Raw genomic sequence first — 19653 nt, 5'->3', positions numbered from 1 at the left:
TCGATCTATGACCAGTCTGACTGAGTTGAAGGACAAGTTCGGTAGGCTGTAACACTTAAAGCCCTGTTTCAAGATAGTTTCTCGGGACAGCAGTGTGTCCAAATTTTAATCTTAACCGTTTTGTTTAATCAGAAACGATTTTGAAACAGGGCTTTAAGTGTAAAATACCGAACCGATGTAAGTGTAAAATACCGATGTCCTTTTACGTACTCGATTTACTCACCTGATAAAGTGTTGCAGTTTCGATGCTGAGAGATGTGGTCCATGAAACACGACGACACGGTCCCCAAAAGCTGATCTCACACAGGAAGCTAAAACGAAATGGTTAAAATTGCTTCAGCAAACAAGTTTTAGTTGTAGGGTAGAGGACCAGTAGGCCTAACTCACATTAATTTCAAACGTGATATTGTAACCTTTTAGCGCGACTCACATGCATTTAATTTCCAAACTGCAGTGATACAGTAGGCCTCCAACCAACATAGTAAAACGTTGCCACGTGCACGGTCATCTGTTTCAGAGAAAATAAAACGTGTATTTAGCGCCACACACTGGACGTTTCACTTTGAAAGTGTCGCGAAATCTATTCGGTGTGAATATTAACATTGCGGCCACAAGGTTCCCAACCAAAGCTGGACAGACTAAATATGTGAATTCAAACAACAACTCACGTAACATTTCACTGATCGAACACAGAGACTTTTATGAAGCAATTTGAATTTATGCACATAAAACAAGCAAACAAAGTTTTACAAGTAGAAAAGAATTAGTAGAAATTGAAAAAGTGTATTCCCAAGCACATCTCCATGATGGATGGATGGTTAAGTTATAAGTAAATTAATTTAAATATTTTAAAAATGAAAGAAAATAGAGCTGGAAAAAGCAGTTTTTGTGCTGCAAGCTTTTTTTCTTTAACAGATATAGCCTACTCATTTCCTCATGAAATCTTGAACCACTAAACATCTAAACAAATAGAAACATGTTGATAATATTCAAATGTTCAATGTTTTACATAAAAAGGTCCTGTAATGTTTCACATTCTCTCTTTTTTGCAGACCTTGCACCACAAAGACAAATGTTAATAATATGACAATTCATGTCTTGTTTTGGTGACTGAACAGGGTTACTTTAAAATGCTTTTTTTTTTTTTCAGAATAGACTCATTTTTAAAAGCCACACTGACATATGTGTCATGAAAAGTGTATTGTACAACAAAAACACAGAGATTCCCACCACTGTTAAGCGCTCGACTAACAAGTGCCCCTATAATGAGAGATACATGAACACATTTTTCAGACACCCTGGTAGGCTATGTACATATGGATGGCGAGTTGCAAAACCCCATTTTAGGGCAGGCGGATGCACTGGAGACCACTGTAGGTCCTCAGTGAGGCACAGGGGCTTCTGATTCGGCATAGGAGACAAAGAAGTCCGAGAAGGCTCCACCCATTTAGGACACAGGCCCCGCCCACAAATACTGGTATGCGACCAACCATGCAAAAAGCAACGATAAAGAAAAACACATTAAATGAGAATCATGCAAATCGCCCATGTGCTATCTCTGCAGCGAGAGTTTATCTGCGTCACGGTTGAATCAAATTGCCTGCTTTATTTGTTCATCATTGTTCAATTTCATTTAGTGATGTCCACACAATTGGAGAGCATGATGTCCTTGTTAACTCTGAAAATGGTTCTGTACAGCTTTATTGACATTTGATGATGGTTCCAGTTAAAATGTCTTTTTATTTATCCAGGCAACCCACAAAGAAAAACCACTAGGTGCTGAAGTTGATGTGGGGAAGATGACTGGAATCACAGATCCATTTTTAAAAGTCGTCATATGTGTTGACGTCGGTGAAGTATGCGTTGGTATATGTTTTTCCTGCTAGCTGAGGGTTGAAATACTTATTTCTTTCCTCCAGGATCAAGTTATTCTTATTGAAAGCCTGTGGATGAAAGAAAAAGGTGTTTCAGTAACAGAGACATGGAAAATACTTTTTTTTTTTTTTTTTGCATGGATGAAAAGTCAGACTGTATTGGGTTGTGGATCTAGGCAAAGAAGAAATCAAATCACAAATCACTTGAAAAATTCAACAGAAATCTTGCTTTGAGACGGAATGATGGTCAAACCATGAAAAGGGTTTAAAAAAAGACTGATCCACACTGACTGTATATTACCAACTTAAAATATCGGCCAAGGAAGTTAGTATCATTCACAGAAAAAGAAGAGCAGTCAAAACGTCACAGCATCAAACCAATATATAAATGGCTAAGTAAACAAACTTTTTTAAACAAAACCAGAAATGGTTGCTGTTTCTGCCACCATACGCTCAACATGGTTTCATTCACTGTATATTGTTAGTTTAATAAAAAAAAGAAGTAACCTGGTTCCCTTAAAATTTTAAAGTTCATTGAAATGGAAAAATTGAGTTAATACAATGAATTTAATTCATTTAATTTAATCACCAGAAACTCAAAATATTATTTTATCTGAAATACATACATTTTCTAAGTTGATTTGACAAAAGAAAAAATGTTGTGATTACAAATCATGAAAATATTTTTTTACAGTGTTTTAGCTCTGTATCAGCAATTTAAAGAAGACAATTTTTAAATACAATAGTTTTTATTAGATAAGCAATTAAAATGACTAAAATCATGTCTTTATAAGTTATAAAATGTCTTTATAAATTATAAACTGCTTATTTAAATAAATAAATAAATAAATAAGAGGTTTATTGTCTTTAAAAAAAGACAGCGGTTTTAATGTATGAAACAGAAAAGTGACATAAGGTGACAAGGTTTTATATTAAAAGTAAATATAAAATAAATAAAAATTAAATATATACAAATAACTAAAATAAAGACTTGTTTTGATAAATTAAATAGAGAAAAACTATTTTCTGTAAGCTGACAAGGTTTATAAATATTGCAAGATTACATATAAGACAAATTATGTTTTATTAAAGTTCTGGAGAAGCACGTTCAGATAATTTACACGGTGGAGAGCACTCAACAGTCAATGATAAGAGGTGTGTATATCAGCAAGTCTCACCTCAATCCATTGACAGTTTAGCAGCACCCCTCTACCGCCCCTTCTCCATACTTCTAGTCCTAATTGCATAGGGGGGAGTACTCTGGGTTCGGACCGAACTCCGAGCACGGAGCCATCACCCCGGACAGCATGACAAATTAAACTTTACCCCCTCTAATTGTATGTAAGTCAGAACTCGTGAAATATATAAAAAAATATGAATAAGATGTTTCTTTTCAAATGGTTATTAAAAAAAACTAAATGCTAATGATGAAAAGATATTTATTCAGTCTTTTGTTAAACCATACAGTCTCTTGCATAGCCTAATTAGAGAACAATTGAAACCAAATGTTACAAAGCCGAAAGATAAAACCGAGCTCAGCGGGGTGGCAATAACAAGCAAGCAAAATAATAATTTAGAAGAAAAGACTAATCCGATTTAGAAGGTAAAGAATAAGAGAGATGGGGAAAAATACGCATGCAACAAAATGGTAGTAGACAGCCATTATCACGACACCAAAATTACACTGCCTTCTCACAAGCCTGAGTATCTGCTCTGTGGGATGATGGGAAATGCTGATGACATATGCAGACAGAACGAATGGGCGAGCACACCTGCCACGTACACGAGGGTCAGGGGAAGGAGAAGGGATTCGTGAGAGGTCTGAGAGTCAGAGGAGAGGATGGTAATGCCGGTCAAGAGTTAGTAGAAAATCTCCAGGCCTCGCGCTACACCAGTGTTAGAAGACAAAGGCTGGCAAATGTGGTGCTCGTCCAAAGGCAAGAGAACGGAAACGTCGGGCTGAAAAGAGGAATGGAGCACAATCATCCTCAGGGCAGCAGGAGCCGGAAAGAAGGCCTGCACTGTCGTTTATGGTCTTTTTGTGAAGCTATCCTTAAAATCAACATGAAACAGCCCACGGAACCCATTTTACTTCCTTAATGGGACCAAATTTCAATGTGAAACATTGTAATTAAGATGACAAAATGTGGGGCGGGAATTTATTTCATCCATAATGTTGTTTCATACCAGAATGGTCAATTGTGGCTATTTAGCTCCAAAAACTTTTCAACTCACTCTTAACTCTTTCACCGCCAGCGTTTTTGAAAAATGTTGCCAGCCACCGCTTGCATTTTTGATCATTTTCACAAAATTCTGGCTCCCAGAATATTTTGTTGTATGAATATTTGACCATGCAATTATGTCAAACGAAAGAACAGACCCTCTGCTTTTAAAACAACATTTTTATTCTAGCTTCATGCGTCAACATATCAACACTTGAATATGGATAAGTTTAATAAAAAAAGCAACATCTTGAACGATCAAAACATAAATCGAGTCCATTAACAGCCCTAAAGCTTCACCGTCCTATATCTCGTCCTGGGTAGACATTTCATTCATTAACATTAGGTAGTTTTGATTTATATGCTGTTTAATGTTTCATGAACGCGTTATTTTACATATGCATCTGCTTACATATGATATCGTTTGTTTCTGCTTCTTTTTCGCCTGTATTTTGATCAGGAGATTAAGGCCGTGCGTCCACCAAAGCGTTCTTAGCCAGCTGAAAACGCCAGACGCTCTGCTGAAGACGCCGTGCTTTGGGCGCTTGAGAGCGTTTTGGCAGCGCAGCGTTTTTTCCGTTGAGACGTTTCGTTGCTATGATACAGAATATCCGCAGCGCATTTTACTTGAAACTGATTTTGCAGATCATTTGTTTTATACTAAAATTGTATTTTTCATCCATGTTGTTCGGTTAGCTCTGTAGGTTGATGTTATTGTATAGAAAAAATGTTGTAACAGTTGGTCAGTGTGGTTTAGTCCCGCCCCTGCTCCACTGTGATTGGACGGCTGGGTAAAAAGTGACAGTGATGAGAGCTGCGTTTTTTTATTCAAAGTTAAACATTTTTCAACTCTGAAAAAAACGCTCAGCGCCTCGTTACGCTCATGGCTTGTAAAAAATGCGGCGCTCCCATTGAAAACAATTGAAAACATACGCCAGGCGCGTGGAAAAACGCTTTGGTTGACACACGGCCTAAGTATTCTTTCAGAAGAAGCATAATAGCGCCCCCTAACATATAACAGGGAAAATACATCAAGCCAGAAAATTCCGTCAATGGTGGGGAAGCGTTTTCTCACAAATGACGGAAATGAAAAAAAAAGCATCATGACGTTGGTAAATGTATTGCCATTTGCTATTACTATAGTAACGTTTTATTACATAATAGAATAGTTCATCCAAAAAGAAAAAGTTGTCATCATTTACTCTCTAATCATTTTCTTATAATTTTTCATCCATCCATTGAAAATTCACACAACCAAAACTTACAAAAATTTCTACAAATAGTAATCCATATGTAATCTGTCTCTTCAGAAGACTTTAACTGTTCAATTCATACGGATTACCTTCTGGAAGTGTGAAAGTTTTGGTCGTGTAGACTTTCAATGACAGAACAAAAATATTTAGAGAGAAAAAATGAAAAGTCCTATGGGTTTGTCATGAGAGAGAGTAAATGATGACAGCTATTTCATTTTTTAGGTGAATTCTCCCTTTAACTTTACCCAGCTTTAAATGACTGGCAGTGCCAAAAACAAAGTCAAATCAGCTTTTTGGCTATTAGTTAACATAATTTTCCTATTTAAAATGGTCTAGGTGACATTAGCCATTTCAGAAGTATTTCCAAATCATCTTGATGAAATATTATAAATAACATATTTAATGAATCATGCACAGGAACATGTATTAAGAAAGTAAATAAGGGCAATTTTAATGTCATACAGCCTTTAAAGATCCTGTATGGGGAAATATATTCCATACTTACAGTAACAAACTGACAGCATTCAGAAGAAGAGAAAAACAATACGACAAGTAAGTTGTGCATGGCAATAATATTGTGTAGTCTTGAAGTTTCATTCATTCTTGTCATCAGTAGAAATGAAGCTAAGCTGGTGACTTTCTACAGTCTCAGGACAGTGAAAAAGAAGAAGTAATTTGCTATATTACCCTTCTGGGCTCGGGATATTGTGTAAATGATGCTATTCTATTGCAATACATCCAGCTGATGAAATATGCAACTTCACAAAAGTGTCTGAACAAGCAATAACTGAAGAGCACTTTCTGTAATTAGTCATAAGTCGTGTATTCAAGTCTAATGAAGCATTAACTGTCCTTCTGACTAAATGTGAAAAATGATGGTGAGCTTTATTTTTGCTGTGCTTATGAAAAAATTATCCATGTGTCTAAATCTCAGAGTGTGTTGCATAATGCATTATGTAGTAATAAGTAACATTTTTCAGGGTTAAAGTAGCCTATCAACAATACCATTTTCTGAAAACTACTGACATGAGCCACATATTGGTTTCTGATTTCATTCGAGACAATTTCACACAAACACTGAGTATACAAAATGAATCTAAACTTTTCAAACTACCTATGAGAAAGCAGTGTATGAATGTATGAATTGATTTAGACACAAGACAGAGTCGCACACACTCACACATACAGACCACATACTGGATCCATCGTCTTATCTCTACTCTAGAAATAAACAACGTAGTGAATAACACCCACCTTAATGGCTTCAACCGAGTCGTACTTGTCCAGTTTGTTGATGTGGTTGGTGATGCTGGTGTTGAGGGGGGCGGCAGAGATGGGATGGATGACTGTGGCATCATGGGACTGCTGCTGGTATCTCTGACAGTAAGTGTACACCAGTAGGGTCACCAGGCAGCCGAGTATAGAGCTGCTCAGGCCCACGGCGATCATGTGGAACACGTTGAAGTCTGGCAAGAGAGGCAAAATGGCTAAATGATCTGATGCAAGCAAGATGGATGTGACTTCAACCATTGATCCTAAAACCAGTTGATATCAATCATCCATTACCTGAGCCAATTAAACATTATAGTAAATTACAGCCAGTATCGTATCGCTGCTGCCCTGTGAATCTGCATGAACAGCCAATAATGCTATAAATGGGAAAAATGTACTATTACAAACCATTCCAAATGCGCATTTGTTTAATGGTTCCCCAAAAAAGCATCGAGGCACATTGTCTCTGCGATCAGCAACATCATTTTTGCTGCACACTGGATAAATTGCACCGTTAACTATGTTCTCTGGAATACTGGATTCTGATTGGTCTACTGTGACAGTGAGCCATCAGATGTTTTTCTATAATAAACATTGAACCTTATGTTTATCTGTTGCTCATGGAAACATCTCTGCGATCTCTCTCTCTCTCTGTTATAAAATTGACCTTGGAGGAGTTCATTTTTCATATACACTGCTGTTCACTATGTTTTTAGAAAGTAGTCTCACCAAGGTTGCTTTAATTTAAAGGGTTAGTTCACCCAAAAATGAAAATTCTGTCAGTATTTACTCACCCTCATGTTGTTCCAACCCCGTAAGACCTTCGTTCATCTTCGGAACACAAATTAAGATATTTAGGATATTAAAATCGCTCCTGCATACAGTCCATAGGCTTCTTGAAGGACTGGCTCTTGCTGTCCTCGAAAAGTAATTGAAGACATCGTTAAAATAGTCCAAGTGACTACAGGGGCTCAATCTTAAGTTTATCAAACGACGAGAACACTTTTGTGCGCAAAAAAACAACAAAAATAACGACTTTATTTCAACTATTCACTTCCTTCTCCATAAGCCTATAGTCCGTTAACGTAGTGTGATTGCGTAGAGCTACGTCACACGTAGGCTCACTATTGGTCGTTTTGATAAACTTGAGATTGAGCCCCTGTAGTCACTTGGACTATTTTAACGATGTCTTTTATGACTTTTCGGGGACGGCAAGAGCCAGTCCCTCAAGAAGCCTATGGACTGTATGCAGGAGCGATTTTAATATCTTAAATATCTTAATTCGTTTTCCGAAGATGAACGAAGGTCTTACGGGGTTGGAACAACATGAGGGTGAGTAAATACTGACAGAATTTTCATTTTTGGGTGAACTAACCCTTTAACAGTAAAAACATAAATATTTTGAAATATTATTACAATAAAAAATATTTTTCATATAATATATGTATTTTATTAATTTTTTTACTTATCAAATTTAATCACAGTTGTGCTGTTTAATTTTTGGGGGGATTTATTTACATATTTGTGATACACAAAGTTCAAAAGAACAGCATTTATTTGAAATATAAATCTTTTGTAACATTATAAATATCTTAACCTTCACTTTTGATCAATTTAATGGATCCTTGCTTAATAAAAGTAATAATATCTTTAAAAAAATGCTTTTTATTAGCAGTAACTTTCAGCTGATCTAAGCTAAGCTTTACTAACTTAAATCAATATTTCATGTCCATATATTTATTTATTTGGCAAGTAGCCGTGTATTAAATGGGATAATGTACAGTCAAACCCCAGCAGAGTGATAACAAGGTTGCTTGTACACTACTTATGAGTCTGCATATACTGCTTACCTCCACACCATCTTTCCTCCTGACTTGAACGTGCAACAGACGTTTCTGAGAAAGAAAAAAAATCAAGGGAGATGGGAAATGAATCCGTCAGGCTGATGAATGAGAAGTCTTTAGAAGTTGCAGAACATTACAGCAAGCAAATTTCAAACTCAACCCATTATCTCAAAATTCAAAGAGCTGAATAAGGAAAGCACCTGCGACACATTTTTATGATCAGTAATGGAAGTAAATGAGGTATAAAACTTTTCTAATGAGCTGTAATGGAATGTTACTCTGAAAGATACAAGGACTCTGCGGGGCAGACAATATTTACACAAGCTTTGAATAGTCTTAAAAATTCACTCCCTGTGCTGCAGTGTAAGCGAAAGCGAGGTATAACTCCCCTGACGATCATATGTTTAGCTTTTTCCATCTCTACAAAATGGTTGATCATAATAACTCAAGACGCTAATCATCAGAGCAAAAAGTACAGTTGTTAAGATAAGATGTTCCTTCTTTCAATTCGCTACCTGATGTTTTAGTTTGTAAAACTTGTGGTTGGACTTCTCTCTCACGGCAGAACTAGCTCAGGTATCGAGTGTGTGAATGGAAATGCTACATGACACATATCACTGTACTGCACTTGTTCGATCGTGCCACTTAGACAAGGCAGGGGATGAGAGGCTAATTATCTCTGCACTGCAGAAATCAATGGTTTGGTGTTCTCGCATTACTGCTTGTCAATAAGGGAAGATCCTTGTTTGTCAAGGGGTCGATATGGCAAGTGTTTGGGTGTGTATGTTTGTGTGCCCACCTGGGATGAAGTTGGAGATGGGCAGACAGGCATGTGTTTCACTACTGTTGCCAGAGCACTGGTTGCCGGTGGGAAACAGGACGTCACAGTGTCGAAGGCGAACTTGAGACCCTGATGAGTCACAGGGGGACCACTCGGACCAATCAGACCAGCTCTCTGTAAATGATGACAAAAAGTCCAAATCAGATGCAAAGTTATGAAGAGGGGACAGAATGTGAGGTGTCCATCTAATACAATTATGTGTTATGATTTATATCATTTTCGTTTTATATTATTTATTTATTTTTGCGTCATCCGAAGATAGTTACCTCTGATAACAGATCACTCTTTGTAATATGGACTGGATTTTCTGTAAAGCTGCTATGAAATGATGTGTATTGCGAAAAGCGCAATACAAATAAATGTGAATTTAATTGAATTTATTTTCACTATTTAAAATAAAACGTTTTTTTTTTTTTATAGAATTGGGCAGCGTGATTTTGATTAAAATGTATTAAAAATAAAATGTGAAAATTAAGTAAATCGAGAAAGGAAATATGTCAGGACAATTTTCTTAAATGTGACAAAACCCTGCTAAATTACATCCTTTTTTTCATATTAAACTATGTTATTCCCTTACTAAGACGAGTTTATACATATCTCTCTCGTCTCATGAAACACTGCACTACATTTTCTGAGAGGTGCTGTGCAGTTATTTGTGCTTTAAATTACAACCATCACGAGACAGGTGTGTAGTTGTGTACTATAAGGTGAGCTAACAAATAACATATTTGTTCATTTTGAGGCGTGCAATGGTGAATAGCATTGTTCATTTGTGGGAAACTTTAGCATTACATTTTAAAATGTAATTTATCACAATATAAACATAATCAAAGTCTTCAGTGTCACATGGACCTTCCGAAATGATTCTAATATGCTCAACAAACATTTATTATGATCATTTATTTATATATTTTTCATACCAAAAGTTTTGTCTACAAAATTCTGCTGAGCAATGGTAAATGTGACCTTAAAACCAAGAAACCAGGGGCCAGATTAACAGTCTGTAGCAGCACAAACCTTTATTAAAACAACTACTGCAAGATTTACTACAGTGAAAAGGCTTGGACAGTTATTTTTGTGGCTGACCTTTTTTCACATGCATTGTCGGAGTGTTCCCTGTCAGATTGCTAAATTCATGGACAGAGATTATTTTAAATGCATCATCCAAGGTGATTTATTGTAGTAGTCAAATCAGTGGTATTTGTGCCATTATTTACCACCCCCAAAAAGCATGTCTGATTTTGCACCTGACAAGACAATGAATTTATGAATTTCAATAGATAACCCCAAAAAAAATTTCCACTCACATCAAACGCTTCTATTATGCCAGCTTCAGACTACACACCTTTTTTGTCTGTTACGATCTGTCAGATTATGCGATTTTGACTTGTTTTTGTGTCATGGACAAGAAACACATTGTTTCCCGACCAATCATTGCTAGCCGTCTAGACGCTTGATGTCATCAATAAGGCTGAACAAGTAACTGACTTCACAACAGTGTAAATTATGTTGTTGTTTTTTTACTGGTATTCCTCAAGGAAACATCATATTGGTTGCCACAGCTCCACTAACCATTCCTCTATCTTTTATTTCACCATGTTTGATATACAGAAGAGCTTTCTGGCTCTCTTGGTGGAAAATTAAACATGCTAGTCTTTCTGTCGTGAAGCGTCGCAGATGTGGCGTCGGTTGTTGTCCACAACGACACATTATTTGAGATGAGTCCCGACGGCCATTGTCGTTTACGAATCACCACAACACCCTACGCCAAACGGATCGTGGCAAAATCAGGCTGATATCGTACAGCACTTGCCCTGTTAAGTAAATCTGGCCCATTTTATTTTCTAGCAGGAAAGACTTAAAACTGAGTCATGTGGTTATCGCACAAGAGAACTTATTTTCTATTTGGCCTCATAGCTCATTTAAACCAAACCCATACATTCAGCATTAAAAAGGTTGTAATTCAGCTAAGGAGAACTTCCACACAGGGTCTTCTGATTAGCATTCCCCTCATTTATCCTGTCCCCCGTCTCCCGACTTGCACTGTACAGCTACACGCGAGTGTTTAATGAATGGTGTGACAGATAGACCTGAACGCAGCTAATAAAAGGTCACTCCGTAACCTCACTACACTTCTGGCTAATGGATGGACTGACATTTGAATACAAGCTCTCTTCTCCCATTCACCTTTCCATGGATCAATGTGCGAGGTTTGACTCCGTCATCAATCGCCTTATCTTACCCTCCTCTGTTGCACTCCCTGCTGCGAGCTTATGCATATATTATCTTCGTATCGTAAGCTCGGCTTTACCATTTGCTTTTCTATGATGTGTGACATTTTGATTTCCTCTTCTTTCATTCCCCCACGAGCCGCTTTAGACACGAGACATGACGAGAGGAAAGCAGGTACAAGACAAAGGCTTCCTATCCCGGGAAAAAATCCATGTAATTTCCTGTTGGAGTCAAGGTGTGACTGTGTGTGTGTGTGTGTGTGAGTTCACATTACTGTAGGTTGAGTTTATGCATGTGATAAACTGTGAGTGTGTACCAGGGCAGGGTTGGATGTTACAAAGAGCCTCTTCAGTATGCAAACCCAGGCAGATGTCACCTCCGTAGGCAGGTGGAGGGTTGTTACAGGTGCGTGTGCGCATGTAGTGCCCTCCTCCGCATGTCACTGAGCATTTAGACCAAGGTGACCAGCACGACCAGCTTCCATCCACTGAAAGATAAGGAAAAGAGGACACTCAAATTACAACTGCACTCGTGTCATGAATAATTTCGGGACTAGCGTCTGACATTTCTGTCAGTAAATAGTGAAAATATTTTTGGGAATCTGTTTGAGGGTGATTGCAACTATATAAATGTGTAATGATAATTTATATAGATGGAGGCAAATGCATTTTTTCCCTCTACCCTTCACACTCCTTTGTTCCGAAAAACATGTTTAGTGTCATTAAATATAAATGGGACATATAATGGAAAAAAGGATTTAAATAAAATAATACAATTAAATAGTTCAATTGAAAATGGACACATGCTCCCGTCAAGGAGAAATGATTTCACAACGGAAAATCATCTGCAAAAATAAGCCATTCAGAAAGCATCATATTTGCAATATCAGCACCCATTCAATGCTACGCAATTTAGTGAGATTGCTACTCGTTCCACTTTTGAAGAGGTTAACCAATCATAGCATAGCTCATTTACATATAAAACAACGTTAATAGATCACTGGCCTGTTAAAAAGCTAAGAACTTTGTAGAAAATAATCAGGCAGAAATAGCCTAATGCCGAGTTCAGACTGCATGATTTTAGCCACGATTTTGGCTCGCCGACAGGTTTTGAGAAATCGCCGACAAATGCCCGAAATCACAGGCAAATCGGCGCTCGTTCACGCGAGTGACAATCACGCAGTGTGAATGAACAAAGACGCGAACTGAGAGAATCACCGACGAGTCGCCGACGCCCGTGAGATATTTGGCATGCTAAATATCTGGACCTGTCGGCGATTCAAAATCCTGCTGTGTGAAAAGTGTTTTGACTGAAAACTACATCGGCGATCACCGGCAGCCAGTGAGAGAGCAAGATACAGAGCAGCAGGGAGTTCGGGGAGGAGTTATAGATCACATATCGACATGATATGGCATTGTTTCAACAAAAAAAGCTTCTTCTCGGTCTATTTGGACACAATAAATGGAAGAAAAATTAGTAGAAATTTGGCAGGAGCACTCGTGTCTGTTTCACCAGCTGTACCACAACCGGGTCGAAAAAAAAGTCTCACGTGAGAACTCCGGTCTTGCACGTGTGGTGTCGCGCGTTGTTTCCTTTTCATATCTCACGCGTGTTTGTTGTGAAATGTAGTTTGCGTGCAGCGTGCTAGGCAGAGTCCGTCGGCGATTTTTCTAAAGTCATGCAGTGTGAAACCTTCTGTCGCCGATCCATCGTCCAGTGTGAACACAGCAGCGACTGAATGCTGGCCAAGATAGTCATGCAGTGTGAAAAGAGCAGCGACCTGACTACTTTGAAAATCGTGCAGTCTGAAAGAGCCATAAGCTGATTGGATGGTCTTAGGATTTTGAACATTTTTCTTATGGTTAAACTGGGAAACCATCTTAAACCAGCTAAGATAAGACAGTCATCTTAGGCTGGTTTTAGCTGTTTTTGATCATGAAACAATGATAACACGTGTCTTTGAACCATTTAATTTAAATAGATCCAGGACACTATCATCATTAACATCATTATCAGTTATGTCTGGCACAATCACTACAATGGTGTCAAAACAAGCTAAATCCAGAGAATAAAGGGCTGTTCACACAATCTGCTCCGGAGCTCTGCCTCTCCCTGGCGCTCTCACACTGACCCCTGCTCTAATTAATGAGGCTAAACGAACCATCAATTCACTCCCTCCCCTCTTCAGCGAGTGCCAAGCTCAGGGTCATCAACCTCGACAACTGGGGGAACAGAGAACAACTCACACAACAATAGCACTGCCTTAGTGCTAATTAAAGGAAAACAAGCATGTACAGAGTCTCATTTTACATTAGCATTAGCCCTGACAGGTTTATAGAAGAGGGGTGAGAGCTTATGTCACTGAGATGAAATGTAGATTTCGGCTGTTTATGGAATATTCGCTTACTGATTACTATACTTCACAGCATAATGCCTATCCTATAAAAAAAAACTGAATGCTAAATGGTATAAAGTATAAGTAACAAATCCAATTTTGTATTAAAAAGTCTTAAAGGGTTAGTTCACCCTACAGATGAATATTCTGTCATCATTTACTCACCCTCATGTCATTCAAAGCCATAAGATCTTGGTTAATCTATAAAACAAAAATTAAGTCATTTTTTTATTAAACCTGAGAGGTTTTCTGCTCCTCCATTGAAGATCCAAAAAGGTCATTAAGTTATGGTAAAATTAATCTATATGAATGGATTGATTTAATCGAAGTCTTGTGAAAAAGAGACACGATCGCTTTTGTAACGGTGGCTGTTTCAGAGGAATGAGAGTGGGATCCAGATGCAGCAAACATTCATTCAAAGAAACGTAATAAAGTAAGTGGAGATTGGTAAACAAGACACACCTGGGAACAATTAGGAACTAATCAACAAGAAAAACTACAAAGGACTACAAAACATGGCACAGAACAAGATATTTAAGATATTTTTGATGAAATCAAACAGCTGGATCACTTCTCCATAGGCTTCTAAGGGATTGAAACTTGCCGGCCCCGAAAATTTATTAAAGACTTTGTTACAGTAAGTGACTACAGTGGCTGAATGTTAAGTTTATCAAGCGACAATGGAGCCCCTAAAGGGACCTTTACAAAAATATAAAAATAAAGACTATAGTGTGCACGCATTACAATTTCCAGTTTGCGTACAATTTGCATCACTGTCATTACTATAAGGAAAACAAGAGCATGGGTGTCAAACTTCTCTATAGATTAAAAAACTGTTGGTTACAACGCGACCAATAAATTCTTATTTTTAAGGAATTGGTTTAACGGCCGGGGATATTAATCATCTTATGAATATGTTTGATAATTATAGACATGTTTTAACATAGAACAATTTATGCGAATCCATAGTTTTCCTGTGCATTTTAAGGAATTTAATTCTGTCCGTAAAGCTATTTCCTCAACTCTGATTCATATTGTCATATAAAGTCATAATTTAACTCCATATTAATGATAAATCCACAATTAATTTTAAACTGCAATGAATGGATTGATACAAAATGCAATAATAAACATATTTGTACAATATTTCAAATACAAAATAAAATAGTACCTAGAGGAAATTTTTTTAACTGTATTATTGATAATATTAATAAGACGACTGCTTAGTTAATCCCCTTTAAATATTGCGTTGATAATAAAACCAAAGAAATACATTTTAAAATGTTGCCTACCATTTATCCTGTTAAATCATTAATTGCAAGATACTCTGATAATTTCAATTTCAATTCTTTTACTTCAATGAAAAGTTCGATGTTTGCTTTTTTTAAATAAAATATCAAAAGGACAAACAATGCAGATTTATTCATCATATTTACCAAGGGGGCAAATAATTCTGACCAGCACTGTATGAAGAGACAGGAAACAATGATTGATAGTATACACAACACTATCAATCATTGTTTCCTGTCTCTTCATTAGACTTGAACCGCTACATTCATATGTTTTTTTACGATGCCTTTAAAATCCTTTTGGATCTTGAAAGGCTTGGTTAACTGGATTTTCAACGAATGAACAGAAAACACTCGGATTTCATTACAAATATCTTAATTTGTGGTTTGATGAGTCTTATGGGTTTGGAACGACATAAGGGTGAGTAAATAATGATACAATTAATGTTTTTGGGTCAGGGTCAAGGGGGTTTGATTAGCATGCATCTGTCACGGTTGGTATAAGCGGAGGAGGAAGCAGGATCTTTTATTAAATAAACTCAAAACTAAACCAAAATAGACTCAGACTCAGGAACAAGACTCAGGAACAGAACAACCAACAAATAACGTTAAGAACTGACAGGGCTTAAATACAGGCAGACAAGCTAAACAAGATAACAAGAGGATGTGGCTACTAACCTGGAGACTAATAAACATTAAACAAGATAGGGACACAGTCTAGAATCAGGACAGCATCTTTCTCCACTGAAAGTCATTAAAAATAAATAATACAAAATAAATAGATTTTTGTCACAAAATACTGGTATTGGCGATAACCATGATATTTAAAAATTGAAATATTTATCTCATGTTAATACTACACGTATTAGTTATAAATATTTCATAAAATGGGAAAAAGAAGACAACTATGCTGGGTGTAACTTGTATGTCGAAAGCAAAACACTTCACCCACACACAGTATTAAAAAAAAAAAAAATTGTGTTGGGAGATTTTTGGATTTGGTAAAGTCTGCAGGAAGTGTCAATCAACAGTACGTTTGTTTTTGCTATGCTTTTGTGCAGTTATGCTTACAAACTCTCTCCGCCACCCTGTTCTCGTACTTAGAATGTGATTCATTGGTCAAAAAAAAGAGAAAACACAAAATAAAGTTGAATTTAGCTTATATCATAGTCATTATTGTGAATTAAAAGGTCAAATGTGCTTTTTCTTGTCTGTTGCCTTTGACGTCACACCTCAGTATAGTTGCTCGTTAATATTTTATGATTCAAAGTATTTCACATATTTGGTGAAAAAATAGAAAAGGTACTTTTTTAAAAAGGTATAAGTAAACAAAATATTCCATTTTGCCATCTGTTATAATTTCTCTGTTGCGAAAAATGACAAATAGGCTGATGTCGGCCCTGTGTGACTGATCATCTCGTTTCACCTTTGAGGCCAGCGACAAGAAAAGATTCATGCGTTTCAGAGCCGCAACAACAGCAACCATGAGACCTCTGTCTTCCTCTCTCAAAACAAAATAATGCATTTCAAAGGTCTGACTTTGAACAAGTCAAGATTTAGCTAGGCAGAAAGAACCAATAAAAGGCACAGCGAGAATATTGGTCACAGACAAGCTCCGGTTTAAAGACGCTTATGGAGGTGTAGAGCAATTTGATGAGTTCTTCCCAAGCTTTCTGCTGGGACACGTTTGATGAAAGTCATCTGTACAAAGGAGCTATTGAATCTTAGTTCTACTAAGACGTTTCATTGGAAGTAGATAAGGACGGATTTAACTTAGAGAAGTGCAGAGCACAGTTACTAATCGACAGTGCGCTCTGTACAATTTTTGATCTGTCAATTTTGTGAAATTTGCGCAGCGATTCCTAATATGTTGGCAATTACTCCTGTAGAGAAAAAACATCAATAAGGCTAATAAGGTCTTAAAACCTCTGGAGGTCTTTGTTAATGAAACAGTCCTGCTGGTCTTGGCATTGTCACTTTACAGGAAATATGTGATTTCCTGTTAGAAAACAGCTGCCGTAAAACTAAGACTGAGAAGCAATTAGTTTTCAGCCATATCATGAAGAGAGACAGCAATACTCTATATAAACTACACTATGCCCTGCTTTGATGGACATTCATCTCCAAAAACACGCTATTGATTCATTAGGACAGCAAAACAAATTCTGCATTTCCTGAATGTGTCTTGCTCACAGTTAGGTATCAATTAACCCCCAAGATGAACATTTCCATTTAGACAGCATATTTCCTGCACACATAACAATGAGTACTCATTTAATTAGAGAGCTTTTCCCCTCCTTCAACTTTAGAGAGGGTGTACACCATTGTCACAAGCCTTTTAATGACTGAATCCTGCCTTCCCGTCGCTGCCGGTGTAATTAGCCTAAAATGTGATTACAGACAACAATGCCACAGAGATTTCTCTCCATTTCCGCCAGCAAATTGGGGTCCTCGCACCTTAAAACAGGGAGATTGTCCTTCATGCGTGCGAGAAAGTGGGCTATATCTTTTCTTTATTGTTTGTAGATGTCTGAAATTCTTCTTTATTCCCTGCACACGAGAAAGACTGAATGTCTCTACATTCTTAAAAAAAGCATGTTCTTTCTTAAAATAACCTTTTTTATGTGTGTGCGTGAAGAACATTATAAAAATCTAAAGAACGTTTTTATACTATAAACCATGTTTTTGTATGTGTTGTATGGATGATAAAGGTTCTACATGGAACCCCAGTTGCCAATAAAGAACCTTTTTTTTAAAGTGCATGAAATAAATTAACATTTGAAGAGAGAATGGATATGTCTTTATTATATTTATATTGTTTGATGGTTTTCAAAGTAAACTTAGACTATGAATGTGTTTTTCTGGTGCTCATCCAGATGATGTTAACCACTTTCAGAAGATTTTCTACTAACTACTAACTTCCACTAACTGACTGCCCTATCATATAATAAACAAACAACACATTTCTGTCCTAATTCTGAACTTATTTTAAGAAAATTAACTAATCAAAAGCTGGTTTTGATGAAACTTTCTTTTTAAAGACACACTTTTTTTTATACAACTAGAGAAAAGCTGACAGCAAAACACCACCATTAACATTTTTGGGGTCCACAAAATTACAGTTTTACTATATTTTTGGTGAGACTTCTTTCAAAAACACACAAAAAAACGTACAGACCCCAAACATTTGAAAAGTAGCATACAGCAAAATAGTTATCAATTCAAATATATGATATTTATAAATATTTTATTTCAGACAGTTGACAGTGACAACTCCAATGCTTGGAGAAGCTGTGTATGATGTAGAGGTGTATATGTGACTAACCTGGACATGGTGTTGTATTGCACTCCTGAAACTCCTGGGCAGGCCCGAGGCAGGTGATTCCTCCATATTTGGGTTTGGGGTTGGAGCAGGTGCGCTTGCGGTTTCGGATACCTGCGCTGCAATCCCGACTACATTGGCTCCAAGGGCCCCAGACGGACCAACCTCCATTTACTGTCAATCCAGTGATACGTCCAGAACGCAACAAATCTCCTAAAACAAGGAACAAAAGGTTAGCATTTACCTCATTAGACATCCAATTTCAGAATTTGTATTAACTTTTGAATCCATTATTTCAAAAAATGTAAAACATTTGAATGCATAAATGCCAAAATATTAACTCAGAAAGCAAAATTAATTCTCTCTTTCATAGTTATTGAAGCCATTCACAACTATGAGATTATCAAGCATGTGTGTTAAGGCGAGACACTACAGGTGAATAGGGTAAAATTTTTAAATAATAGATATCACCATGAAACACCGCTTAACAGTAATTTGAAAGTGATTGCAGTACCAGTTTTGGCCACAATCTTACATACGGCTCCTTTAATTATGCAAATTAGGCATAATCTCATTAGATATGCATTTTGCATATATTTTCAGTAGATAGTTCTGAACATATGATGAAGCCAAGTGCAAACTTTCGTTTTTCATTTTGTTTACACAAAATATGAAAAAAAAAAGTTCAGAAAGATTTCAAGATGCATGCTTTCATTAGCAAGGTGTCCATACCCTTAGAAAATCTAAAAAATCAAAACTCATTTTAAAAAAAAGGGCAGTTAAATATTTAAGTAGGGAATTTAATACATTTCTATTGGAAAAAAAATGCTCAAAAACAGAATAAATGCTCAGGCCCTTAGTAATAATAATATATAATATTTCAAGCTCATGAAAACTGATTATTTAATAACATGGCAGGCATATAAGGCCTACAACTGCAATAAATCAATGAATTAACATTGGTAGAGTACACCACGTGATGCGTCTGAGCGAATCACGTTAGCAGAAACCAGCAGTAGCCAATGAGATTTCATTATTAGCTTTAGATCCATGTTTAAATCACCCTTTGGACATTCAAGAAAATGAAAATGCCCATATTTGGGTTACAC

General features: G+C 36.8%; 1 protein-coding gene across 4 annotated transcripts in view; it reads right to left on the bottom strand.

Annotated features, from left to right (window-relative positions):
* Positions 1 to 694: 694 nt before the first annotated feature.
* sema5a (sema domain, seven thrombospondin repeats (type 1 and type 1-like), transmembrane domain (TM) and short cytoplasmic domain, (semaphorin) 5A) overlaps positions 695 to 19653 on the bottom strand; it is a 148079-nt gene continuing 129120 nt past the window's right edge. For 2 of the 4 annotated variants that reach the window (XM_089125679.1, XM_039666756.2), the window contains 6 exons: positions 18548 to 18757; positions 11855 to 12025; positions 9265 to 9420; positions 8472 to 8516; positions 6604 to 6815; positions 695 to 1943 (listed from right to left, as the gene is read on the bottom strand). In XM_089125679.1, coding sequence (XP_088981805.1) covers positions 1824 to 1943; positions 6604 to 6815; positions 8472 to 8516; positions 9265 to 9420; positions 11855 to 12025; positions 18548 to 18757 — 914 coding nt within the window. In that variant the 3' untranslated portion in view covers positions 695 to 1823. Of the gene's footprint in view, positions 1944 to 3646; positions 3834 to 6603; positions 6816 to 8471; positions 8517 to 9264; positions 9421 to 11854; positions 12026 to 18547; positions 18758 to 19653 lie in introns of all 4 variants that reach the window. The other 2 variants (XR_005622044.2, XR_016149226.1) reach the window with 2 other exon arrangements.

This window comes from Pimephales promelas, chromosome 22 (genome assembly GCF_988280905.1).
Source record: "Pimephales promelas chromosome 22, fPimPro1.hap1.1, whole genome shotgun sequence".
NCBI classification, from domain to species: domain Eukaryota; kingdom Metazoa; phylum Chordata; class Actinopteri; order Cypriniformes; family Leuciscidae; genus Pimephales; species Pimephales promelas.
This window is presented reverse-complemented; position numbering and strand designations above follow the sequence as displayed.